Source organism: Pan paniscus, chromosome 19 (genome assembly GCF_029289425.2).
Source record: "Pan paniscus chromosome 19, NHGRI_mPanPan1-v2.0_pri, whole genome shotgun sequence".
NCBI lineage: Eukaryota > Metazoa > Chordata > Mammalia > Primates > Hominidae > Pan > Pan paniscus.
The window spans coordinates 91596047-91619192 of record NC_073268.2 but is presented as its reverse complement, the minus strand read 5'-3'; the positions used below and the strand labels follow the sequence as shown (position 1 = coordinate 91619192).

At 57.6% G+C, this 23146-nt stretch overlaps 1 protein-coding gene across 8 annotated transcripts in view; it reads right to left on the bottom strand.

The window, feature by feature from the left end:
* Positions 1–1165: 1165 nt before the first annotated feature.
* LLGL2 (LLGL scribble cell polarity complex component 2) overlaps positions 1166–23146 on the bottom strand; it is a 49177-nt gene continuing 27196 nt past the window's right edge. The window contains exons 3-26 of one of the 8 annotated variants that reach the window (XM_008965849.5): positions 20135–20232; positions 18039–18120; positions 17650–17765; positions 16947–17105; positions 13187–13349; positions 12900–13032; positions 12557–12611; positions 11857–12011; positions 7677–7894; positions 7531–7598; positions 7239–7392; positions 7045–7149; positions 6119–6411; positions 5864–6026; positions 5274–5424; positions 4590–4706; positions 4309–4475; positions 3090–3354; positions 2737–2887; positions 2395–2423; positions 2115–2162; positions 1880–1922; positions 1707–1765; positions 1166–1504 (exon numbers count right to left, since the gene is read on the bottom strand). In XM_008965849.5, coding sequence (XP_008964097.1) covers positions 1497–1504; positions 1707–1765; positions 1880–1922; positions 2115–2162; positions 2395–2423; positions 2737–2887; positions 3090–3354; positions 4309–4475; positions 4590–4706; positions 5274–5424; positions 5864–6026; positions 6119–6411; positions 7045–7149; positions 7239–7392; positions 7531–7598; positions 7677–7894; positions 11857–12011; positions 12557–12611; positions 12900–13032; positions 13187–13349; positions 16947–17105; positions 17650–17765; positions 18039–18120; positions 20135–20232 — 3000 coding nt within the window. In that variant the 3' untranslated portion in view covers positions 1166–1496. Of the gene's footprint in view, positions 1505–1706; positions 1766–1879; positions 1923–2114; positions 2265–2394; positions 2424–2736; positions 2888–3089; positions 3355–4308; positions 4476–4589; positions 4707–5273; positions 5425–5863; positions 6027–6118; positions 6412–7044; positions 7150–7238; positions 7393–7530; positions 7599–7676; positions 7895–11856; positions 12012–12556; positions 12612–12899; positions 13033–13186; positions 13350–16946; positions 17106–17649; positions 17766–18038; positions 18121–20134; positions 20233–23146 lie in introns of those variants that run through there. The other 7 variants (XM_003813285.6, XM_034942884.3, XM_034942885.3 and 4 more) reach the window with 7 other exon arrangements.

The following is a 23146-nucleotide window of genomic DNA, read 5'->3' as shown; positions in this document are numbered from 1 at the left end:
TCACCATGTTGACCAGGCTGGTTTTGAACTCCTGACTTCAAGTAATCTGCCCCACCTCAGCCTCCCAAAGTGTTGGGATTACAGGCGTGAGCCACTGCGCCCAGCCACCTCTTGTTCTTTATGGCAGTATGGGAAGGGACTGATACAGGTGTCTCACCAGGTGTCCCCCACCCCTGTGGCTGGTCTCTGCCAGGCATCGTCCCTTCCCTGCTTCTTCTAGCACAGTGTTCCTCTCCCTTTGGGGAACTGCTCCCCTACATTCCTCATAGTTCTCGAGTTGCTCATCTCAGAAGTCTTTCTGCACCCTCCCCTGGGGAAACAAGGGACGGTCAAGTGGCCATCTCGAGGTGGACGTGGCCAGAGGGAACGCCTGTACCCAGCTCCTCTGGATGGGCCTTTCCTCGCTCACGCAGAGCAGGCGCCTGTCACACCTGGCCCTCACTGGGCCTCCCTAGTCTGGCCTCACTTTCAGCCCTGCCTGCCAGCCACCTTCAGCTCTCCACTGCCTCCCACGGCAAGCGAGTTCCTGGAGTGGCGCTGAGCCCTCTTGTCCTCTGTCTGGAACAATCTGCCTGCTTACCACACTCTCTGGCAATTCCTGGTTCTCTCTCAGGTCACCCCCCAGGTGCATTTCTCACCAGTGTCAACTGTGGCAGGAACCACAGTTGTCTCAGACACCAGAGAACCCCACGCACTGGCCATACAGTAGGTGCTCAACGAAGACAAGTCAATAAAGATCCAGCCCATGTCCAATCTAAATAACCCAGCCCCTCCCCTGGGGAAGGCCTTTCTCCTTGGGTACCACCCCCCCTTCAGCAGCACTCCACAGTCCTCCCTGGTGTCTGGAGGAAGCCATCAGGTCTGAGATATTGTGGGTGTCCTTCTTCTGACAGTAGGGAAAGGCCAGCCAGGGGCGGCCAGGACCCAGGGAAAAAGTCAGGCAGACTCAAGATGGTTCGTGCTTGCCATGTGTTCCCAGAGAGGGAAGGCACCGCCGGGCTCAGACAAAACGAAGCAGTTTGATTCACACGGCTCCCCAAGTGGATTCTCCTGACACCGGCCCAGGCCAGGGCTGGAGCCTCGGGGGACAGGCGGGGTACCGGCTCCCACTTTCCATTCACATGGAAAATTTCTACACAATTAAAATATTAAAGTAGTGGACCAGTCAAGAGGTAATAGGTGTTTATTAAAAACTTTTTCACCCAGAGGCAGTTAACATTTATAACTTAAAACCCAGCCCACTACAAAAAGGGATGGGAGCAATAAAAACTGTGCAACATTGACCAAAGGACCCAGACAGACGAGGCCCGGGAAGGGCAGCCCAGGGGACTGGGGTCTCTCCTCTCCCGAGGCCCAGAGCAGCTGCATTGTGGAAGCCGGGATGCCCCCAGCCCCTGGCGGGGCCCTGTGCATCGGCCTCTCCGGCTGGGGCAGGGACCCCCGAAAGGCCATCAGTAGTAGTGTGTGCTCATCGCGCAGCCTGGACGCTCAGCCACTCACTCTGCTGAAGGACACAGAGGGACAGCTCAAGATCACCCTGGGCAGGACGGGGTGCCCCAGCCGCCCACGCTGAGCCCAGACATGGTGCTTTCCTGGTCATCAGGGCACGTGTCGGCCCCGTGGGACCCAGGGGAGTGGGGCCGGGGCTCTTCCTCCCAGCCCTTCCCAGCACGGTTGGCAGCTGCACTCAAGCCCAGAGCCCCCACCTCCGCCATTGCTGAGGCTGCACCCCACGGCCGCTCGATGTGAACGCCAGTTGCCGCTCCTGCACAGGCAAAGACAGGGGAATCATGACCTCAGGGACCTCCACTCTCAGCGCTCCCCTGAGCCCTCTGGCAGAGCCTCGGGCCCACCCCAGCTGGCCTGGGCGGTGCCTCACCCGCGGTCTCCCTCCAGTGTGCTCTGGATTTCCTTCAGGACTCCTGCAGGCCGGGTGGGAACAGAGGCCCACTGAGGCCCTTGGGGCGGCTAGCCACAGCCCTTCCACCCCCTTTCTCCGTGGGTGCCCATGGATCTGTACCCCGCCTCAGGGCAGTGGCCTGCCCAGCCTCCCTTGACCCTGACCCCCCTTCCCCACCCCTCCTGCCAGCCCCACCCTCTCCCACCCAACTCACTCTCATCACTGAGCAGAGCGCGCTCCATCACCAGGCCGGGCTGCTTCTCTGGAAGGTAGAGGCCGGGTCAGGGCGCCCCGCCTGGGCCCTCCTCGGCCTGGCTCGCTCTCTCCTTACTGAGGTCAGGATGTGGAAGCCCAGGGCCCAGGGCTGGAAGGAATGCCGTCTCTATTCCCAGCCCAAACACTACCTGCTCACTCGGGACCCTTCCCTCCCGTCCAGCCCCAGGTCTGGGCCGGGTGTGGCCCAGGTGTGCATGGGCCCAGGAGGCCTGTCTTACCCTCGCCATCACTCTGAGTCCCTGAGTTCCTGTGGGGGGAGAGACAGTGAGGACCAGGGCCCCCGGGCTCCCTGCCCGGCTCTGAGAGCCCTGGTCCCATGAAGAACAAGTCAATGGCACAGCCTGTCCTGAGCAGGAGAGCCTGGGAGGTAAACTGAGTCCTGCCCTGGACTGCCAGCTTGCACAGGGGCAAGGGGCACGCAAAGAGGCAAGGAGAGCCAGAGCCTGGGAGGGTGGGCTGAGCTTGTGGGGAGGTGCCTCCAGCCAGGCAGCAGTGGGAGCCTCAGGGTATCTCAGAGAGGGCAGGGAGGGGCGGGAGAGGCCTCTGGCCCTTTCACTCACCTGGCTCGGCTCGGGGCCTTCTTGGGGCCCGCACCGTTACCAGGGCGGTGGTTCTTGGTTTCTGCTGAATCCACCAGACACCGGGGCTCCACCAGCCACTTGGTGGAGAGAGAGAAGCGCTCAAACTCCGAGGGTGAGATCAGGTAGAAGCCTGGGGAGTGGGAGCAATGCTAGCGGCCTGGCCTGGCGGCTGCCAAGGCTGCCTCCCCACCTGGGGGAGTAGGGGCTAGCGCTCCCTCGCAGTTCTCCGCTTAAGGCCCATACAGTCTGGCCGTGGCCACAACACCCCTGGCCACCCTTCCCGTCCGTGCAGTGCCCGGGGCCCCGACATCCACCCAGCCCGGCTCAAACACCTTGGCCATATTTGGTGAAGACGCAGGAGGCGATGCCACTGACGTCCTCCCGGCGGATGCAGCTGTAGCGCACCTGGGGCTTGAGCAGGGGCAGCGAGACCACCTGGATGTCGCCCAGGTTGGTAAGGACTGCCAGGTGGTGCTCCCCGTAGTCCTCGGCTCGACGACTGCCGAAGTGGGCCACGCTGACCCGACGCACTCTTGAGCCCTCCAGGGCCGTCAGCTTCAACTTCAGCTTGGCACTCACCTTGGGCAGCGTGAACACCTGGGGGCGTGGGGTGGTTGTTCATGCCCATGGCCAAACCAGTTCTCCTGCCCTGTGCTGCTGCTGCTGGGCCCTCCCCTCCCCGCATGCCTCCCGGTGTCCTGACAAACCCTTGGCTCTCAGATGCACAGACACGGCCTGGGAGGATGCCGAGGTCACTGACTTCCCTGTCTGGATTTTTTTTTTTTTTTTCCTCCGAGATGGAGTCTTGCTCTGTCGCCCAGGCTGGAGTACAGTGGTGTGATCTCGGCTCACTGCAACCTCCGCCTCAGGCAATTCTTCTGCCTCAGCCTCCCGAGTAGAGCTGGGATTACAGGCGTCCACCACCATGCTGGTTTTTTTTTTTTTTTTTGAGACGGAATCTCGCTCTGTCGCCCAGGCTGGAGGGCAGTGGCGCAATCTCGGCTCACTGCAAGCTCCGCCTCCTGGGTTCACGCCATTCTCCTGCCTCAGCCTCCTGAGTAGCTGGGACTACAGGTGCCCGCCACCACGCCTAGCTAATTTTTTTGCATTTGTTTGTAGAGACGGGGTTTCACCGTGTTAGCCAGGATGGTCTCGATCTCCTGACCTTGTGATCTGCCTGCCTCGGCCTCCCAAAGTGCTGGGATTACAGGCATGAGCCACCGTGCCTGGCCCATGCCGGGCTATTTTTTTTTGTATTTTTAGTAGAGTCAGGGTTTCACCATGTTGGCCAGGCTGGTCTCGAACTCCTGCCCTTGTGATCTGGCCTCCCAAAGTGCTGGGATTACAGGCATGAGTCACCGCGCCCGGCCCCCTGTCCTGCCTCAGTGTCCTCACACGAGACTCCCCCCTCACTTATTTCCTGTACTTCTGCAGCCCCTCAGACACCAACTGCAAACAAGACTGAGTCCCAGCCATCATTTTTGCCCAAGGTCCGAGCCTCCTGGATGTCCCGGGGAGTCCCAGGGAGACCCGCCGCTGCCCGTGTGGCACCTTGAACTGCTCCTCTGATACGACGAGCAGCTGGTGGCTTCCCTGCATGTCAGGGCTCTTCGACAGATCATGGGCCACTTCGAGGGGCTCGGGAAGGGGTACGCTGTGTCCGTCGAGCACCAGGATGCCCACCACCGGCGCCCGGTGCATCAGCTGGATCTCCTTGGCTAGGGGGAGGAGGTGGGTGTTGGGGCCGGTGAGGGGGTGGCGGGGCTGGAGCCACTCCCTGGACCCAGCCCAGGCAGCCCGAGCACCCTCTGCTCTCCCTGCCCAGCACTCACCCTGCTCTGCCCGCACAGGCTCATCCATTCTCCGCTCGGCGGGGGGCACACGCAGGGAGAAGGCATAGATGGTGCCCCCATTGGTGCCAGCCCATAGCGAGGGGCAGTGCCGGGAGCCTGCCGAGAAGCCATGTTTGGGTGTCTGACCCTTAGCGTGGGAGTCGGGTGGAGCTGGGCAACCAGGGTTTACTCCCAGGTTTTCCCTCCTGGGAGAGGCTGGAAGGCTCTCTGACAACCACACAGGCCCCAACATAGAAGACCCCAATCCCAGCTCAGCTCAGCCCTTGCTGCGATACAGCAGGGGAGAACCAGCCAGGGAGAGACACGTCCTCTGGAGACCAGCAGGCTCGGCTGTCCCCGATCGTCACAGCTGCTCTAGGAGGAAGCTGTCACTCCCTCATTTACAGAGAAGCAAGCTGAGGCCCTGAAAGGCTAAGCGATGGGTCTGAGGCCATGCTTCTAAAGGGTGCTACGGCCTGGATATAAAGCCAAGGGAAGCTGACTCGGAGGCTGAGGCAGGGGAGGGGAGTAAGCAGGCAGGGGCTGCAGTCTGCCCCTGCTCACAAGGGGAAACCCTCTTAGCTCCTACCAGCCAGGCAGGCAGCAGCCCCCGGCATGCCCCCAGGTCAGGGGGTGTCTGCTGCCCACTGCCCCCTGCCCCCCAACCCCAGGCTGGCCACTCACTGTCCCTCAGGTAGGTGTCAGCAAAGTACAGGGTCCGGACGAAGCCTGTGAAGGAGTCCTCTGCCGAGCGAGCCTCGATCTTGCGCTGCACAGGCGCCAGCTCCATGTTCTGGAGGCCTGGCCGCTCAGCCTTGGCACTCCCCTCCTGCGCCTGCAAGGGGTGGGTCAGCCTGAGGGTCAGCTCTGGACTCCCCTCCCCAGGCACAGTGCTTCGCTCAGTGCTGATCCTTGCATCGGAAGGCAGGCCACAGCCATGCCAGCCACCTGCCAGGCCTGCGTCTAGAGGGACCCTTGTCCAAGAGGGAGGTGCCCTTGGGGGAGCCTGCCTGGGCCCCCAGCATGTTGTAGAGAGAAAAAGGAAATCACTAACGTTTACTGGGGATTACTTCTAGGATAAGCATTACAGTTACTGCCTTTCTGCTCAGGAAGCTGAGGCAGAGAGAAGCAGCGTGACCTGTCTGAGGTCACACAATGCGACCTGGACCCTGAATCTTGTTTGTAGCCTAGCAAGCCTGGGGAGCAGGGGCCGTGTGGCCCCCCTGCTGGCTGCTCTGAGCCGAACCTGGGCGCGTGGCCGGCCGCAGCCTCACCTCAGGCCTCACCTCTCCTGGGGGGCCAGCCGGGTGCCGCTTCCGGCTGGACACCCGGCTCCGACGCATCCGGCGGAATGACTGACGCAAGGACTTCTTGAGGGACTTGACGCGGGAGAGTGGGCCCTCCAAGGCCAGCTGGTCACTGGGGTGCAGTGTGCACCTTGGGGGGATGGCAGGCTGTCAGTGCTGCTAGGTCCTGGGAGTCCTCGCGGGCCCCACTCCCAGCCCCGGGACCCAGCTGCCCCTGCTCACTTAACAAAGACCTGCCGCCGCTGCTGGTGGTCAAAGAGGCCAAAGCCATGGCTGGTGCCGAAGGCCACGAGCCGCCACTCAGAGTGCAGGGCCAAGGAGGTGACCACAGCCGGGGGCTGACACTGCACCAACACGAAGGGCTGAAAGCCAGGCTCAAAGCGCACGGGCCCTGAGCGGGCTGCCAGGCGCTCGTGCCCCTTCCAGCGGTAGCCCTCTTGGTCCTGCAGCAGGTCGGCCTCCACCTGCTCCACAGCCTGCTCCGCTGCCTCGTCATTCAGTTCCAGTACCAGCACCTGCGCAGGGTGGCAGGTGGCTCAGCAAGCCCTCAGCAAAGGGACGGCAAGGCCGCAGGATGCTACTAGTGGGGACAGCAAAGGAGCTGGGCCCAAGGCTCAAGGAAGGACAAAGGCCTCTGTCCAACCCCAGCTCTCCTGCATTTTTTTTTTTTTTTGAGACAAGTCTTGCTCTGTTGCCCAGGCTGGAGCGCAGTGGCACAATCTCGGCTCACTGCAACCTCTGCCTCCCAGGTTCAAGTGATTCTCCTGTCTCGGCCTTCCAGTAGCTGGGATTACAGGCACGAGCCACAAATGCCTGGCTAATTTTTATATTTTTAGTAGAGATGGGGTTTCACCATGTTGGCCAGGCTGGTCTCGAACTCCTGACCTCAGGTGATCCACCTGCCTTGGTCTCCCAAAGTGCTGGGATTACAGGCATGAGCCACCGTGCCCGGCCCAGCCCTTAATTCTGATTTCTGGAGAAGAAACAACCATCCCAGGGACCTCCCGTCAAGGGGATCAAGCCACCTCCATCCACCGGAAAAGCACAGGACACAGAATGTGCGTTAGGCAGGTGGTTGGCTCCTGTCCCTGCTGTCCCCAGTCATCGACCACTCCTCCCAGCTCCCCCTCCCCAGCCCAGCCTGCTACCTGCCCTGCCGTGCCTGCCACAGCCAGGTAGCCGCTGTACTTGCAGAGGAAGATCTTCTGGATGCCCAGCCGGGGGTCATCACTGTAGGGGTCAAAGGAGCCCACCTGGAGAAGGGGAGGGGCCCTGTGAGCAGCCACGGGGGCTGGACCCAGCTGGCCTCTGCCCTTCCTGGGTCCCAGGCTCCTGGCCTGACCTTGCGGAGTGGGGGCCACTCGTCCTCGCCCTGGGCACTGAGGTTCTCGTTGGGGTCCGTGTCGGTGAGGAACACGCGCACAGTGCTGAGTTTGTAGAGCAGCCGCAGGCAGACACCCGAGGCATCCCAGAACCGCACCGTGCCATCCTCGTGCCTGTGGGCAGAACCCGCCTGCCAGGCGTGAGAGGGATGCCAGCCGGGATGCCCAGGGGCTGGCTCGTCCACCTCAGGGCTCTGCTCCCACCCCACATATCCTACTGGGAAGAGGAGGGGTAGCATCAAAGTCCCCTACCCTGTGAGCAGCAGGTCCCTCTGGGGTGGGGCTGGGGTCAGGCTGGTGCCACCATCAATTGGCCACTCCTAGAAAAAGAGACCAAGAAGTCCATGGGAGAGTTTGGCTTGCGGTGGGGCTGGGGCTGGGGCCAGGGCCGGACCTACCATGGTGGAGAAGTGTGCGTTCTGCCGGCTGCCGGCGGCAATGATCCGCTCCCACAGCTTCAGTGGGATGTTGGAGACGTGGTGAGAGCAGGTGATGGCGGAACAGTGCAGAGAAGCCAGGTAGGGCAGCTGGACCGGTGGCCAGCCTGCTGTCTGCAGGTCAATCACCACCAGCTCCTCCTCAGCCAGCACCACCAGGGCATAGGGGTCGTCAAAGGCTGGGGTACAGGGCAAGGGTCAGGGGCCGGGGCCAGGAGGAAGCTGCCCAGCTCTGTGGAATCAGAAGCTCCAGGGTTGGAGCCAGGGCATCTGCAGATCCAGAAAGCCCTGTTCTTGGCTGCTTGAGCAAAGCCTTTCCATCTCCAGGAGGGCAGCAGGTGTGGGCAGTAGCCCTGGCTCTGCATGCAAAGCTGCTGAGAGCTCCCTGGCACAGGGCTCCTGGGGGGATACACCTGGCTGGAAGGCAGGGTCCCAACCAGGATAGGCACCCCAGAGGCATGCAGCTGTGCCTGCCAACCCTCTTCCCTGGTTTCTCCTCCATGGGGCCTGCTCTCCCTGCTCAGATGCACCTGTCAAGCCTCTCCCCACAGGCAGCAGCATGCGTGGTCTTCAGCACACCAGTTGCTAGGGGTGGCATTTTCTTTACTGCACACAATCACCTCACCTCACTCAGGCCTGGACCCAGCTAGTGCTCAATAAATGTGCGCTGGACGATTAAACCATTTGTCTTTTTTTTTTTTTCTTTTCTTGAGACAGGGTTTCACACTCTGTCGCCCAGGCTGGAGTACAGTGGTGTGATCTCGGCTCATTGCAACCTCCACCTCCCGGTTCAAGCGATCCTCCTGCCTCAGGCTCCCAAGTAGCTGGGATTACAGGTGTGAGCCACGATACCCAGCTAACTTTTGTATGTTTGGTAGAGACAGGGTTTCGCCATGTTGCTCAGGCTGGTGTTGAACTCCTGGGCTCAAGTGATCTGCCCACCTTGGCCTCCCAAAATGCTGGGATTACAGGCATGAGCCACTGTGCCCAGTCTTTTTTTTCTCTTTTTTTTTTTGAGATGGAGTCTTGCTCTGTCACCCAGGCTGGAGTGTAGTGGTGCGATCTCAGCTCACTGCAACCTCCGCCTCCCGGGTTCAAGCGATTCTCCTGCCTCAGCTTCCCAAGTAGCTGGGATTACAGGCACTCACCACCACGCCTGGCTAATTTTTGTTTTTCTTTTTTATTTTTATTTTTTGAGACGGAGTTTCACTCTTGTTGCCCAGGCTGGAGTGCAATGGCATGATCTCAGCTCACTGCAACCTCTGCCTCCCGGGTTCAAGAGATTCTCCTGCCTCAGCCTCTCGAGTAGCTGGGATTACAGGCATATGCCACCAATGCCTGGCTAATTTTTTATTTTTAGTAGATACAGGGTTTCACCATGTTGGCCAGGCTAGTCTCGAACCCCTAACCTCAGGTGATCTGCCATCCTTGGCCTCCCAAAGTGCTAGGATTACAGCTGAGCCACTGCCCCTGGCTGACGCTGCCTCTTTGAAGCGCTTGTCTTCCCTGCTACTCTGGGGTCTGCTGCCCGCTGGCTGCTCCCAGGTGTTCTTTGCCAGATCCCCACCAAACTCCATGCCTCCAAGGCTTGAGGGTGCCCAGGCTCAGCTGTCCCATGGCTTCTCTTCTGTCTTCCTTACCACCTGGGCAGCCTCATCAGGGCCCCTGGTTTCACATCTCTTTTTTTCTTTAAACCTCAAAATCATTGAGCAGCCTTCACACATCTCTGCGTGGATGACTCCAAATGGACACCTTCCCGATCTCTCCCCTGAACTCCAGACCCATAAGCCCCAGTTGTCTACTCAGCATCTCCCTTATGGGTCTGGAGATCAGAGGAGACATTAAGTCCTCAGACTTGATTCCCGCCCAGCTGAGCTTGCTGCACCCTCTTGCCACTACCTTCTCCAGGATTCCTGGTGCTCCCAGCAAACCCTCACGTCATCCTTGACTGATCTCTCCTCCCCTCATTTACCTCTCCCTAGACAAGGGGCCAAGAAATTACAGCCCGAGGGCCAGATCTGGCCTCCTGCCTATTCCTGTCAATATGGCTGTCCTGGAACACGGATACGCCCCTTGTGTTGTCCATGGCTACATGTGCTCTGCAATGGCATTAGGCTGAGTAGCTGTGGGGAAGAAAGCCACCCAGCCCTTTATAGCAACAGTCTGTGAGCCCTGACCTGGCCCCTCAGCCAATGCTGAATGTTAGAAAAGACAGCGTAACCCCAGCCACCTCCTGCCAGTCCCATGGCCTGCACCGCAGCCCAAGCTGAGGTCACCTCTCCCTCGACTCTCACTGGGCTCCCGTCTTTGCTCCACTCCGTGTTCCCCCCATGGCAGCCAGACAGATCCTTCTGGAGCAGAGGCTAGATCATGGCACCCCTGCTCAGGGCCCTCATCTCCCTCAAACCCCAAGTCCTTACCGTGCCTCCACGGCTCTATACGATCTGGCGCTGGCCACATCTGGACCAGCACGGGGGCCATTCTGCCCTCTCTTCGCCCCTACCTCATTGGAGCAAGCCAAGAGCCCTCCCAGCTCAGTCTGCACCCCAGGTCCCTACAGGGCAAGCCTTCCCTCAGACTGTTTCCGTGTCTGCGCAAATACGTCCCCTTATCAGGGAGGCCTTGCCAACCCTTGTCTAAACCAGCACTGCTGTCCTCTGCCTGGCTTTTTTCTTACCTCTGACATTATCTGGCAACCTGCTCACTCTGTCCACATACTCAGATCTAAGTTCCATGGGAACAGGGGCCTCATCTGTTTCTAGAACAGGGCCTGGCATATAGCAGTTGCTCATTAAACAGGAGAGCCTACCAGGGACAGCTGGGTCACAACCCGGCACAGCAGAACCATTACATGAGAGCTTCAGGGTGCCCACATATCATCTGAGGGAAGCACCGCTCATCAGGCACCCACCTCCTGGCCTGCGGGACTGCGGGGAGTTGGGGACACAGAGGGACAATTGCAGGAAGGTGGCCTGTCCTAGAAAGCCCCAGCAGTCTCGAATTTGTAGCTCAGCAAGTTTCTTCCCTCCCTTCCTGACCTTTCCGCTGGGAATCAGGTAACTCAGTTAGCCCGGGGAGTGTGGCCACCATAGCCCAAGAGGCCCCCGCTCTGTGCCAACATGGCCCAAATGTTGTGGAAAGAGCAGAGCTGGGCCCTGCTCTCAGCATCCAGGGTGTGAGGAGGGAGGAGAGGCTGAGAAAGAAAGAAAAGCAGGTTTGGGGTTCCCCTGAACAGGGTAGATAGAGGCCGTGAGTACACAGCCCCGCTCCCTCACCTTTCGGCCTCAGGCCCTTTCAGGCCAGCGTCATTAGGAGAGGGCCCTCCCTCCTGGAGAGCTCCTGCAGGGCTCCTCTCCAGGTTTCAACATCAGCCCTTTCTGGTCTTGCCTGTCACACAATTTACGAGGCTGACTCAGGGCTCTGCCGGTCCTGCTGGAGCTCCAGGAGGCTGCACAGCCACCTTCTGCCCTGCCCAGAAGGCGGGCTTTGCCATCTCTAAGCCAGGACCCTCTTGCCTCAGCGGGGTGGGTGTTAAATCCAACAGTACAGATCAGCCCCCTGTGGGCTAAGTCTCATTACAGTCTGGAAAGGGCAGAGAGCCCGGGGCAGACAGGAGGTGTGGCTGGGCTGGGTCTCTAGCTGGGGAGGGTGGCAGGGAGGCAGAGAAAGGAGCTGTAGGGCTTGATGACACTGCACCTTGGGGTGCAGTGAGGCTAAGGGACTCAGGACAGTGGTAGGCTTAGGAACATCTGTGCAGAGCCCTTTTTTTTTTTTTTTTTTTTTTTTGAGACACAGTCTGGCTATGTCACCCAGGCTGAGTACAGTGGCATGATCCTGGTTCGCTGCAACCTCCACCTCCCGGGCTCAAGTGATCCTCCCACCTCAGCCTCCTGAGTAGCTAGGACTACAGGTACGTGCCACAACACCTGGCTAATTTTTTTATTTTTTGTAGAAACAAGGGTCTCCCTACGTTGTCCAGGCTGGACTTGAACTCCTGGGTTCAAGCGATCCTACCACCTTGGCCTCCCACAGCACTGGGGTTACAGGCAGGAGCCACTGCACCTGGCCCTGTCTTTACTGATGGCCCTGCCCCACGCCTCCCACACCTAACCCTGGGCACCCACTCCCGAAGCTCTCCTACCGGCTGCAGGGTCTGCCTCTGTGAGGACAGTGAAGTCGATGACACGGGAGGTGAAGTCGAAGGCCGTCTGCTGGCCATCGTGGATCACTGAGATGCAGTGGCGGTCCCCGTAGCTGGCCCGTGGCATGCCACCCTGGAAGATGGTGAAGGGCAACCTGGCAGGCACAGAGAAGCGGCAGTGGGCTGGGGCTCCTGGCACGGCCTCAACAGCCACAGGCCGGCAATCAAAGTGACCACTCAGTCAAGGTCCCCAGGAGCAGGGGAGACTGGACCCCATCTCCTTCCAACTGCTACAGCCCAGGAGGACTTGGGGGTAAGGTGAGGGCATCCAGGCTGGGGGCTCTGAGTCTCAGCAGCCACTCCTGCCTCAAGCTGGGTGCCCCCACCAATTCTATTTGAACATCACCCAGAGTGATTTTGTCTGAAGAAACAGGGCTGCCACTAAAGGAGTTTGAGACCTGCTGCTCAGCACCGTCTCTCTGGGAAGGTGGAAGAAAGGAGCAAGAATGAACTTGGCAGGAATTGGGCTGCTGAGAGATGTGAATAGCATCTACCCTGTCTCCCCTCCCTGGTGTCCAAGACCCCAACACAGAACCTGAGAGTGTTCACTGGCACCAACTTCCCAGGCAGAGGCCTAAGTGACCTTTCCAGCCCTCCAGGAAGGCTCTGGAGAGGAAAGAGGACCAGCATGGATACCTACCCCTGCCTAGTGGTCAGCCAGAGGATTCTGGTAATCGCTTTGCAAGGAAAGGGACCTGAAAGGAAAGGAATCGGCTTGAACGGATCCTCAAACTCTCAGACAAGTGTCAGTCCCCACAGGCACAGATCCCTCTAGCTCATGCCACATCCACATGGTAGACCTGTGCTTGGGAATCTTGCTCTGAGAAGTTCCCCAAGAAACTGGGTGAGGCGAACCCTGCTGTGTGGCTTTGGACAAAGCCTTTACCCTCTCTGGCCCTGGAGTTTGCTTCAGAATTGAGCAACCTGCACCTGAATCCAGGAGGCACTGGGGGTGGGCACTGCCCGGCGGGTGAAACACTGACCGTAAGGCACGAGGCTGCGGAGGGGCTCTGGTTGCTGGGCTTCGCTGGACACGGGCCACTGGCAGTAGCTGCCATCAGAGTGACAGCTGACGAGCAGGCGGCCGTCCCGCTGCCACCAGATGTTCTCCAGTTGCTATGGAGGAAAAGGAGAGGGACAGAGGGCAGCACGCTGGACCGAGGTGGCATTCCCATCGCCTGCACCCCATGCCTCTGCACAGAGCATGTATGGGCCATTTGGGGCCCTGGGAGAGCAACATGGCGCCTGCCATGTCCTGGGCACTGCCTACCTGGCTGCTGAGGAAGTGGTAGAGCACGCGGCTGCCCTGTAGGTCCCAGATGACAACGAGGCCTCGGCTGTAGCCGATCAGGATCTGGTTGGGGTCTCGAGGGTGCTCCTGCAGTGCCTCCACCATCTCGAACACACGCCGGTGGCGGGCCTCCTCTGGCAACCTGGGCGAGGGGAGTGCCGTGAGCCTCCGATGCTGTCCACCAGGGGGAATGGCCCCCAGCATGGCACAGCCATGGGGCTCCCTATGCAGAGGTGGCTGCTCCATGTGCCAGCATAGAAATATGGCTAGGGGCTGGGCGCAGTGGATGGCTGAGCGTGGTGGCTCATGCCTGAAATCCCAGCACTTTGGGAGCCCAAGGTGGGCAGGCCACTTGAGGTCAGGAGTTTGAGAGCAGCCTGGCCAACATGGCAAAACCCTGTCTCTACTAAAAATATAAAACATTAGTTGGGCGTGGTGGCACATGGCTATAATCCCAGCTACTTGGGAGGCGGAGGTGGGAGAATTGCTTGAACCCAGGAGGCAGAGGTCGCAGTGAGCCGAGATCGTGCCACTGCACTCCACCCTGGGTGACAGAGTGAGACTCCATTTCCAAAAAAAAAGAAAGAAAGATGGCTAGGACATGTCACCAAGGGGAGAGGGGCAGCATGTAGAACAAGACAGAGACATGGACACGACCTCCAGTGATGTAAACACAGGCGGTAAAATTATAAGGCAAGGCAAGGCAGTGACTTCTGGAAAAGTCAATGCAGGGGCAAGAGGGAGCCTTGACTAGGAAGGGTGCATAAGACCTCCGGAGGGCATCAAAGTTCTATTTCTATGCCCGGCAGGAAGGCTGCAAGGATGCTCTACAAGAATCTGTTAAACTGTACATTCATATTCAGTGCATTTTTGCAAAACGGAGTGTTTAATAATAAGTTTTTTAGCCCCATAAAACAAAACTCTGTGTGAGTTGGCCTGGCCCTGGAGCCTTCACCCCTGCCCTGTCTCCAGGCCTGGAATGCTGCCGTGAGGGCTGGAGGTGTTGCAGCCAACAAAAAAAACCACAAGGCAGCAGGCACAGGACCAACAGCCAACAGCAAGGATGTGGGAAGTGGACCCAGCCTGGACCCAAGCCACACTAAACCCAAGCTCTCCACATTATCTATATCTGGCACATCTACTGCTAGCACTGACCTCACTGGCATTAGAATTTGAATCAAGAGTGAGAGTTGAAGGGGACTTTAATGTTCAATATTTAATTTTTTTTTTTTTTGAGATGGAGTCTCGCTCTGTTGCCCAGGCTGGAGTGCAGTGGTGTGACCTCGGCTCACCACAACCTCCACCTCCGGGGTTCAAGCAATTCTCCCTGCTCAGCCTCCTGAGTATCAGGGATTACAGGCACCCACGACCACGCCAGGCTAATTTTTTATATTTTTAGTAGAGACGGGGTTTCGCCATGTTGCCCAGGCTGGTCTCGAACTCTTGATCTCAGGTGATCCACCTGCCTCCGCCTCCCAAAGTGCTGGGATCACAGGCGTGAGCCACCGCGCCCGGCCTAATTTTTAATTTTTTTAGAGACAGGATCTCATTCTGTCACCCAGGCTGGAAGGTAGTGACCTGATCATGGCTCACTGCAGCCTCCAACTCCTGGGCTCAAGTGATCCTCCCACCTCCCAAGTAGCTGAGACTGCAGACGTGTGCCGCCTTGCCCAACTAATTTTTATTTTTTGTGGGGAGAGACAGGGTCTTGCTATGTTGCCCAGGCTGGTCTCAAATTCCTGGCCTCAAGCAATCCTCCTACCTCAGCCTCCCAAAGTGTGAGCAACTGTGTCCATCTAGATATTCTTAATAAATGCAAATAATGTCTTTACACAGATGAAAACTGTTAGACAATTAGAGGGCTTCCAACTTTTTGCCATTAAAAACAGCCCTACAATGATCATTCTTATCCTATATCTTTAGGACAGAGACTTCTCAGAGACAGAGTTATGAGACTAAAGGGTTGCACGTTTTAAAAACTTAGATAAGTGTCATCAAGAGGACGAGAATTTAAACTGCCAAAAGGGGCTGGGCGTGGTGGCTCACACCTGTAATCCCAGCACTTTGGGTGGCCGAGGTGGGTGGATCACCTGAGGTCAGGAGTTCAAGACCAGCCTGGCCAACATGGTGAAACCCCGTCTCTACTAAAAATACAAAAATAAGCCGGGTGTGATGGCGTGCACCTGTAATCCCAGCTACTCAGAAGGCTGAGGCAGGAGAATCACTTGAACCCAGGAAGCAGAGGTTGCAGTGAGCTGAGATCTTGCCACTGCACTTTGGCCTGGGACAGAGTAAGACTCTCTCAAAAAAAATGTTCTTTTCTTTGTTTTTTTTTTTTTTTTTTTTTTAATAAATAAACAAACTGGGCCAGGCGCTGTGGCTCATGCCTGCAATCCCAGCACTCTGGGAGGCTGAGGCGGGTCAATCACCTGAGGTCGGGAGTTCGAGACTAGTCTGACCAACATGGAGAAACCCTGTCTTTACTAAAAATACAAAATTAGCTACGTGTGGTAGCGCATGCCTGTAATCCCAGCTACTCGGGAGGCTGAGGCAGGAGAATAGCTTGAACCCAGGAAGCAGAGGTTGCAGTGAGCCAAGATCGTGCCATTGCACTCTAGCCTGGGCAACAAGAGTGAAACTCCATCTCAAAAATAAAATAAAATAAAATATAATATAATGTAAATAAACTGGCAGGAGGGGCTCTCAGGGCACTTGGGCCCCCCCGCCAACTAGATTCCCGCCAGCTAACTACAGGGTGAGGCTGGTCACTGGTGTGGCCACCTGCTGGGGCGCAGGTCCCATGCCGTCCTGCCCACAGGCTGTGTCCCACTGTGGTACCTGTCATCCTGCAAAGTGTTCTGCTCTGACCTTGGGCACACTGCCCCAGCCCTACCCTGCTGAACGGGAAAGGCAGAGGTCTGCACTCAGAGGGACACAGCCCCAAGTGGGAATCCTCCCAGCCCAGTCATGCCCTGCCCTGGGCAGACGGGCCCTGCTTCATCACCACCCAGGGCTGGAGAGCTGGGCTGGTCTGCTGCAGGAGTGTGTCCCAGGCCCAGTCCAAAGCCTTGCAGGGCCAGGGGCCCAGCACCCTGGCCTCCTCCTGCCCCTTGGAACCACAGATCATTCCACCATGACCGACCTGGCCCCAACATGATCTTGTCAGATGCTATCTCCTCTCTTTTTTTGGGCCCCATCCCCTTCTCCCACCCGGACCTGATCCAACTCCCTCTCTATTGTAGTATCATCAACAAGGAGCAAAGCTTCTGAAACGATCTCAACAGACCCACACGCCTGTGGCGGTCAAGGCTTTTTAGCCACAGAGCCTGCGAGCAAATGGAACCTCAGCAAAGTGCCCACCGCACAGGGTGGCACCAGGAGCTGCCCCAGTGACGCAGGGAGGTCTGGGCCCGACTTCCCCGCTGCAGAGCCCCTGGGGTTCTGAAACCCATGGCAAGTGCAAAGGACACTGGACTGACAGTCGGTGACATTACACAGTCATTTGGGGCCTTTAGACGAGGGACCCTCAAAGCCCCCTTTTTAGTGCTATGATGCTAACCTATGACAGGCCAATAGGTTCTCAGTAGGTGACAGGTAGGAAGCCAAGAGCCTCCCCTGCTATAGCCCCATGGAATTCCCAGCATAGAAATACAGCTCCTGATAGAGTCCTGGGACCAAGGGGAGAAGCCATGCCTAACTTGAGGGGATGGAGTTAACAGCAGCCGGGCTCTGGGCTCACCGCTGCAGCACCGCGTCCGAGCTGATGGTCCGGTCCTCCAGCGCACGAAAAGCTGGCAGCTGCACCACAAACACGTTGCCACTCTCGGTGCCCAGGTAGAGCAGCTCGCAGGAGGAATGTGGCAGGACCACGGTGATCTGCGTGGCACTGGGGGCAGCCCTGTGACACGAACAGCTGCCCGTGAGCCGACCACTGCCCAGCAGGGGAGATGCCATGGACGGGGTCCCCTGACTCCTCGGAAAACAAGCCCATAAGGCCCTTTAATGAGGTCATAACATTTCAAGCCAGGACAAACATTGGTCGCTTTCTGCCAAGACAGGAGACAGATGGCAGAGAGCCTGGGCTAGGAGGCAGGAAAGACGCCAGGGACCCTCCAGCATAACACAGGGTGCGGATGGAGGAGGCGGAGTGCGGATGGAGGAGGCAGGGTGCAGATGGAGGAGGCGGAGTGCGGATGGAGGAGGTGGGGTGCGGATGGAGGAGGTGGGGTGCGGATGGAGGAGGCGTGGTGTGGATGGAGGAGGCAGGCTGCAGCCCCGCCCACTCCACTTGGAGCACCTGAGTGTGGCGATGCATCGGGCCAAACGCATGCCAGGCACTGCCAGGGGCGCAACAGGCCTCACAAAGGGTGAGCTCACTCCAGAGCTAAGGGCAAGGGTCAGGCTGGGCTGGGAGTGGAAGGGGCTGGGGATTGAGCCCTTACCCTGGGGGTCCACGCAGTGTGAAGCTCTCATCCTCCTGCAGCTCCGATGCCCCGCCCTTGACCTTCAGGCTCCAAAGGTGCAGGCTGTTGTCATCCAGCAGGGTGACCAGCTGGCACTGGCGAGGGCACACGACGGGAGCATGTGGTCTTGCTACCCAGGCAAGGCCTTTACACACTGGGGCCACCCAGCCCGTTGTTTAAAAGACCCCCTGGCCACTCCCAGGGTGGCCCATGAGCCCCAGCTGTGGAAAGGGAGGGGGTCCCAGGTCTTTCCATCAGCAGCAAACCCAGGGCCACCGAATGCCAGCCTCTCCACACCAGCCCTGCTGGAAGCAGTGAAGGCAAGGAGGGCATGGAAGTGGCTTCCTGTCCCACCCCAGGTCCCTCACCTGGCCGGGCAGGAGGTGGATCTGCGTCACCGCGTTGTTCTCCCGGTGCAGCCCCATGAACTCCACGCCTGGGGCTCCGTAGCTAGGAGTAGGCTCAGGAAAGCTCTGGAAGGTCGGACACCATCCCCTGCCTGCCTTGAGTGCTAGGCCCTCGGGGCCCATGTGCAATGATGCAAACACAGAGAGGGGCTGCCCTCCCCCGAGGCAGCAGGACCCATGCATGGAGCCTAGGGTGGGGAGGAGACACAGCAGCCCTGGCCCTGGGGCACCAGGCCAGTGACCTGACCCCTGGGAGATTTTTCCCAGTCAGGCCGGTGGGAGCAACTCCATAGAAAGGTGAAGCCCTACCCTGGCAACTGTCAGGCTGCCACCCTGATCGTGAGCCGCAACAGACATGTTGGCTGTCGCTTGGTAGCACCTGTGGAAAAACACATGGCACCCCAGGGGGCCTATCACCAACAGCCTTGGCCCATAAGTCTTGGCACCAGGGATTGGTAACTAGAGTCTGGCTGTGGCCTGGCAATGATTAACCAGCCGAGGGAAGGCTAAGCCCGCAGCAAGGCCCTGGCCCCCTGTGTACACCAGCCCAGCCTGGAACTCGAGCGCTCCATACCCCTCCCCCACACCGGGCAGAGGGGAAGAGGGAGGTCAGGCTCTGCTGGAGGTGGCAGCCAAGCTATTGGAGGTGGTCCCTCATCTCTCAACTCTCTTGGGCCCTGTCCTGAGGGGAGCACAGATCAGACTGGCGGGGTGCCCAACCTGATCCGGTTTTTCATCTCTGAAAACACTGGGAGCCCCCAGTCGGCCAGAACCAGTGCTCTGGATAAAAGATGACCCAACTGGACAACATCCAGCCTCAGGCCGGGGAAGGACTGTCCCTGCCAGGCAGAGCCCTCTCCACTCTCTGCCGCCTGTGGGAGTCGGGGTGGAATTTGGAAGATGGCTGCCGAGCCCTGCTCTCCTGGCCCAAGGCCACCCCATCTCTGCTTGTGGATAGGGCCCTGGGGCCAGTCCACCTCTGATTCTTATCAAGATAGGTTAAAAAACAAAACTGCAGGCTGGGAGTGCAGTGACTCATGCCTGTAACCCTAGCATTTTGAGAGGCCAAGGCAAGAGAGTTGCTTGAGCCCAGGAGTTCAAGACCAGGCTGGGCAAGATCGCAAGACCCTGTCTCCACAAAAAAAAAAAAAAAAAAAAGTTTTTGAGACAGAGTCTCACTCTGTTGCCCAGGCTGGAGTGCAGTGGCGCAATCTTGGCTCACTGCAACCTCTGCCTCCCAGGTTCAAACGATTCTCCCATCTCAGCCTCCCAAGTAGCTGGGATTACAGGCATGTGCCACCACGCCCTGATAACTTTTAAAATATTTTTAGTAGAGACAGGGTTTTACCACATTGACCAGGCTGGTCTTGAACTCCTGACCTCAAGTGATCTGCCCGCCTCAGCCTCCCAAAGTGCCGAAAAAATTTTTTTAAAATTAAAAACATCCCTAGCGACAAGAGGGGTCCCTGTAACTTGCTTTTCTGGTGGTGAGGTGGGGAGCTGGGGAGCTGAGGGAGGCAGGGGCACAGAAGGGCCTAGGCCTTGCTACTGGCGCACCAGCCAGCCACTCACTGAATGATCACTGGCTGAGACATGGGCATCAGGTCCTTCCCTCTGGATCCACCAATACAACCCCTGCAAAACAGGTCTCTGAGCCCCCCAGCAGCCTCACCCCCTGCCCGGGACTGGGGGATTCCTGAAACCTCCAGGAATAGGTGAGAGGGGAAACTGAGTAAAGAGAGCAGACTACATGAATGGTCCTGAAAGGACACAGGGGACAAAATAAGCCTGTATCTCCTCAGTCCATTTCAAACCTCACTGTCCTCCTGCAAAGGACAGGGTCGCATCCCACCAGGGATGCACTCATGCCCAGGTCCCTGCTCCACCATCAACCATACCCGCCCCATTTTGGAATAAAATCATGTTCAAAACTGGAAATCAGGAAAGTCCCTCATTTTATCCCAACAGCCCATGGGCAAGGAAGGAAAAGATGTCCCTCCCCAAATCTCACCCACCCCAAGGCCCTGCCCGAGTGGGAGCGAGGGGACGGAGGATACAGCTTGATGGCTCCAGAACGGGTGCCGATGGCCAGGATGCGCAGGGACGGGCTGTAGCCGAGGGCGCTGGGCTGGTGCGGGAAGCCATGCTCCACCGTCTGCAACGAGAAGCACGCGGGGTGGGCCTGTAGACCTGTCCCCTTCGCGCCACCATGGCTGCTGGAGCTGCAGCACCAGACGGCCCAGCAGGAAGCAGGGTTTCGTTACCTTTCCGGTTCCTCCCAGACACCTGAGTGTTGGAGCCTAACCCATATTTACCAGGCCCCACCCACTGTCCCTTTGTGACTCTGCCCTTGGCCTCATGGCCACCCCTGCGAGCTGATCTTCCCCGACACCATACCAGCCTCTCAATGCTTTCCAGGAACTGACTTGGTGCCTCCACCACGTGCACCCTGGGTGACGGACCCAGCCCTCCTCAGTGGCATGGGGGCCTTATGGGTGTGGGGTGGGGAAAGTAGGGGGAGTTTGGAACAATGGAGACACCGGTCTCTCGGGAGAAAATCTTGGTTGCACCGCAGCTCCGGGCTCACCCAGGGGCCTAGAGTACCGCGGAGGCCCTGCCCTGCTCTGGGCTCTTCCAGGTCCCTCCAGGCCCCAGTCAGCTGGGTCTCACAGACTCTTACTGTCACCAAATTCCAACCATCTTCCCAGAAAGGGAATTCCTGGAGTGTCGTTGCACATACGTGTTTTTTTCATTTATTACAGAATACACACACACACTGTGAAAAATCTGGGAGGTATAAAGACATTTAAGAACAAAAATGGAGGCTGAGGCAGGAGAATGGTGCGAACCCGGCAAGCAGAGCAGCCTGGGCGACAGAGTGAGACTCCGTCTCAAAAAAAAAAAAAAAAAAGAACAAAAATCACCCAAACTCCCACAACCAGAAGTAACCTTGCTAACACCTAAGTGTACATCCTTTGAGTCTTCTGCACTTGTGAATGTTTGCACGTCTATTTATTTATTTATTTATTTTTGAGATGGAATCTCGCTCTGTCGCCCAGGCTGGAGTGCAGTGGCGCGATCTCGGCTCACTGCAAGCTCCGCCTCCCGGGTTCATGCCATTCTCCTGCCTCAGCCTTCCGAGTAGCTGGGACTACAGGTGCCCGCCACCACACCTGGCTAATTTTTTGTATTTTTAGTAGAGACAGGTTTCACCGTGTCTCTATCTCCTGACCTCATGATCTGTCCGCCTCAGCCTCCCAAAGTGCTAGGATTACAAGCGTGAGCCACCGCACCCAGCCAAAAAAAAATTTTTTTTTTTTTGAGACGGAGTCTTGCGCTGTCGCCCAGGCTGGAGTGCAGTGGTGTGATCTCAGCTCACTATAAGCTCCGCCTCCCAGGTTCACGCCATTCTCCTGCCTAAGCCTCCCAAGTAGCTGGGACTACAGGCGCCCGCCACCACACCCAGCTAATTTTTTGTATTTTTAGTAGAGACGGGGTTTCACTGTGTTAGCCAGGATGGTCTCGATCTCCTGACCTTGTGATCCGCCTGTCTTGGCCTCCCAAAGTGCTGGAATTACAGGCATGACAAAAATTTTTAATTTTTTTTTTTTGAGGGTCTCACTCTGTTGCCCAGGCTGGGTGCTATGGCATGATTTCAGTTCCCTGTAGCCTCGGCCTCCCAGGCTCAAGTGATCCTTCCACCTCAGCCTCCCAAGTAGCTGGGACTACAGGCACGCAACACCACGCCTGCCACGCCCGGCTACTTTTTAATTTTTGGTAGAGACAGGTACTCGTCATGTTGTCCAGCCTGGTCTTGACCTCCTAGACTCAAGCGATCCTCCTGCCTTGGCCTCCCAAAGCGCCGGGATTATAGGCGTGAGTCACTGCAACCTGCCTAAAATGGCTTTTTTTTTTTTTGAGACGGAGTTTTGCTCTTGTCACCCAGCCTGGAGTGCAATGGTGCGATCTTGGCTCGCTGCAAACTCTGCCTCCCAGGTTCAAGTGATTCTCCTGCCTCAGTCTCCCCAGGAGCTAGGATTACAGGCACCCACGACCATGCCCGGCTAATTTTTGTATTTTCAGTAGAGATGGGGTTTCACCATGTTGGCCAGGCTGGTCTTGAACTCTTGACCTCAAGTGATCTGCCCGCCTTGGCCTCCCAAAGTGTTGCGATTACAGGTGTGAGCCATCATACCCGGCCTAAAATGACTTTTAAAACATCTAAAGAATATTCTTTACCTGGAGATATCCTAACTCACCAGAGGTTTATTGTTGAGTATTTACTTTGTTGCTAGAGGGTTTGCAATCCAACAACCATGTTGATGGCATTCTTGGACTCCTATCTTTGTCTGCACCACTTGAGTATTTCCTGGGGCAGATGTCCCAGGGATAGAATTGTGGGTTAAGAAAGGTATGAACATAAACCCGCTACAAATTTAGAGTGATAAACCATCTTCAGGAAGGTTTTTAGTTCAGTTTCTTAATCAGTTACCCCAATCTGACCCCCACCTCCCACCCCGGGGGATAATGACCCTGCAGAGCTAGGTGAGAACAGCACAAAGCAATGCTATGTCAACTGATTGCTTTAAAGACTTAAAAAACAACCACAGAGACTCTGCCTTGCAGAAAAAGGTCCCAACAATGAGGCAGCCTCCTTAGGCCCTGGGCTTTCCTACTTTGCAGCACTGCCAGGCCTCAAAGCAGCAGAAAAGAAGTCCCTGGTGAGATCTAGCAATGATAGCTTAGCAAACCCTGCTACCTGCCTCCCCCATCAGTCAGTCTAGTCCAATGGCTCTCACAAGGAATCCCATGCTGGGGTCAGGCAGGGAGGAGAGCTCCAACAAGTGCCTATTTTGGGGGATGCCTGGAGACAAAAAGGTCGGGGGAGATGGGGGGTGCCTCAGGCCTGGCTCTTTGCTAGGAACAGGGCCTGCCCTGCAAATGGTCATACCTAAATGGGATAGCCAGGGTGACAGATAGGGCCCAGCAGCGGCCCCCAGGCCAGCCCAGGTCCCTGTTCAGCTATGCGAAAAATGCAGAGCCTGGAGAAGCCCTGGATAGAGATAGCT